Source organism: Salvelinus sp. IW2-2015, unplaced genomic scaffold (genome assembly GCF_002910315.2).
Source record: "Salvelinus sp. IW2-2015 unplaced genomic scaffold, ASM291031v2 Un_scaffold537, whole genome shotgun sequence".
NCBI classification, from domain to species: domain Eukaryota; kingdom Metazoa; phylum Chordata; class Actinopteri; order Salmoniformes; family Salmonidae; genus Salvelinus; species Salvelinus sp. IW2-2015.
In genome coordinates, this window is record NW_019942569.1 from 139551 (window position 1) to 141238 (window position 1688).

General features: G+C 39.2%; 1 protein-coding gene across 1 annotated transcript in view; it reads left to right on the forward strand.

Annotated features, from left to right (window-relative positions):
• The first annotated feature begins 263 nt into the window (after positions 1-263).
• Positions 264-1688, forward strand: part of LOC112068462 (uncharacterized) — a 164120-nt gene continuing 162695 nt past the window's right edge. The window contains 1 exon segment of the mRNA XM_070438164.1: positions 264-473. Coding sequence (XP_070294265.1) covers positions 428-473 — 46 coding nt within the window. The 5' untranslated portion in view covers positions 264-427.

The following is a 1688-nucleotide window of genomic DNA, read 5'->3' on the forward strand; positions in this document are numbered from 1 at the left end:
GGATGAATGATAATCTTATACCAAGGAAAATTGACATGATTTTGTATTGTTATTTTCAAAAGACTGGCCATTTATACTGACAATTTAGCCTAAATTCAGAACCAGGTCAGCTGTGTCCGTGCAAAGGGGGTGAAGAGAAGGAACCACTGCCATCACCGGACCTCCCCTCCGGTTCGTTACCATGACAACAGCCACGGATGAGGAGCATGCGGAGGGGACGGTACTCGGTACAGGTGTTGTTGTGGTTACCGCATCGCTTTAGATATCGCTGCTGTGATGACTGTAGTCTACTGGGCATGGATGGTAGCTGCGAGAACACCTACGCAATCCCACCATAGTTTCCCTATTCGGTAACCTTGCTTTTACGAAATACGGAATAGTATTTACGGGGGGGTGGGGGAATAATAATCAACAAACAAACGACACTATGGTGCATCACTCGGGCTCCATACAGTCCTTCAAGCAGCAGAAAGGTTAGTAGTTGCAGGTTCTGTGTGTTTAGTTTGGATTAGGCGAGTCGTGTCACTGAAATATTTATGGTCGAAGTGAAGTTTTTGTACCTTGTTTACGAGTTTTTGGAATTCAGTTATTTTTTMAAACGACAAGCAGTCACGAGCGTGCACCTTCATTGCCCGCGCGCTGTGATAAAACGGTCGCGTGGATGGGTGCCGCAGAGTTAACGGTTCTCTAAACATGTAAAATATATGTTTCCGTTCGTTGTCATTTGACCATTGTAATGCATTGACTTTTGATGAACAATATAATTTCTATCTATGTAGCATGATATTCATAAAAAGTTGCCTTTAAAAAAAAATCTGTTCGCGCCCATAAATCAGCTACATTTGATCGTTAGTTTCACTATTTTCATGGCCCATTATCATCGATCTGACTTTGGTTTTATAGCCTACAGACACCTACATTCTACCAGCTTTATTTAAGTATTTTTTTTTTATTGGACAAAATGAGCCCCAAAACTGTTAAAAATAAACACCTTTGGTGCCTTTTACGTGATCATAATTATTTGATTTATATCACGATACAGTTATGGCAATGTAGGATACATTTATGACACCCGCTTTGTGTTCCAAAATCATTTTTTTTAAACTAATTGCAATCTCAAATATCTTTACTTTGAAAGTTAAAATGCAGAATTATTAACACATGGATACTGTATAACTTATTTGTTGTTAGGCTATAAATATATATAAATATATAAATTTCTCAAGGAAAATGAGATTAAATTCAAGTAGCACTGAATTGCAGTTTTACAATTGGCACATAAATATCTTGCATCATCAAGAAACAGGGATAGGCTATTTCCCATTAAAGGTAAAGTGGGTTGTCTCTGTGTGRACATCCTAAATGGTACCCTATTCCCTATATAGTATGCACTAGAGCCTTGTGGGCTCTGGTCAAAAGTAGTGCATTAAAAAGGAAATGGGATTCCATTTTGGATAAAGCCTGTGTAAAATATATTTAAAAAAACGCTGTGTGTGGAAATAGCAACAGCACCACTCAAGCTATTTTGCTCTGTGGTGAGTGAATTATTCAGGAGAGAGTATGAGAGGGGAGATGTCTGGTCGAATCCCCCATAGAGGCCCTGGTCAAAAGTAGCGCAGTATATAATAGGGAATAGGGTGCTATAGGGCCCTGGTCTAAAGTAGTGCACTATATAGGGAATAGGGTGC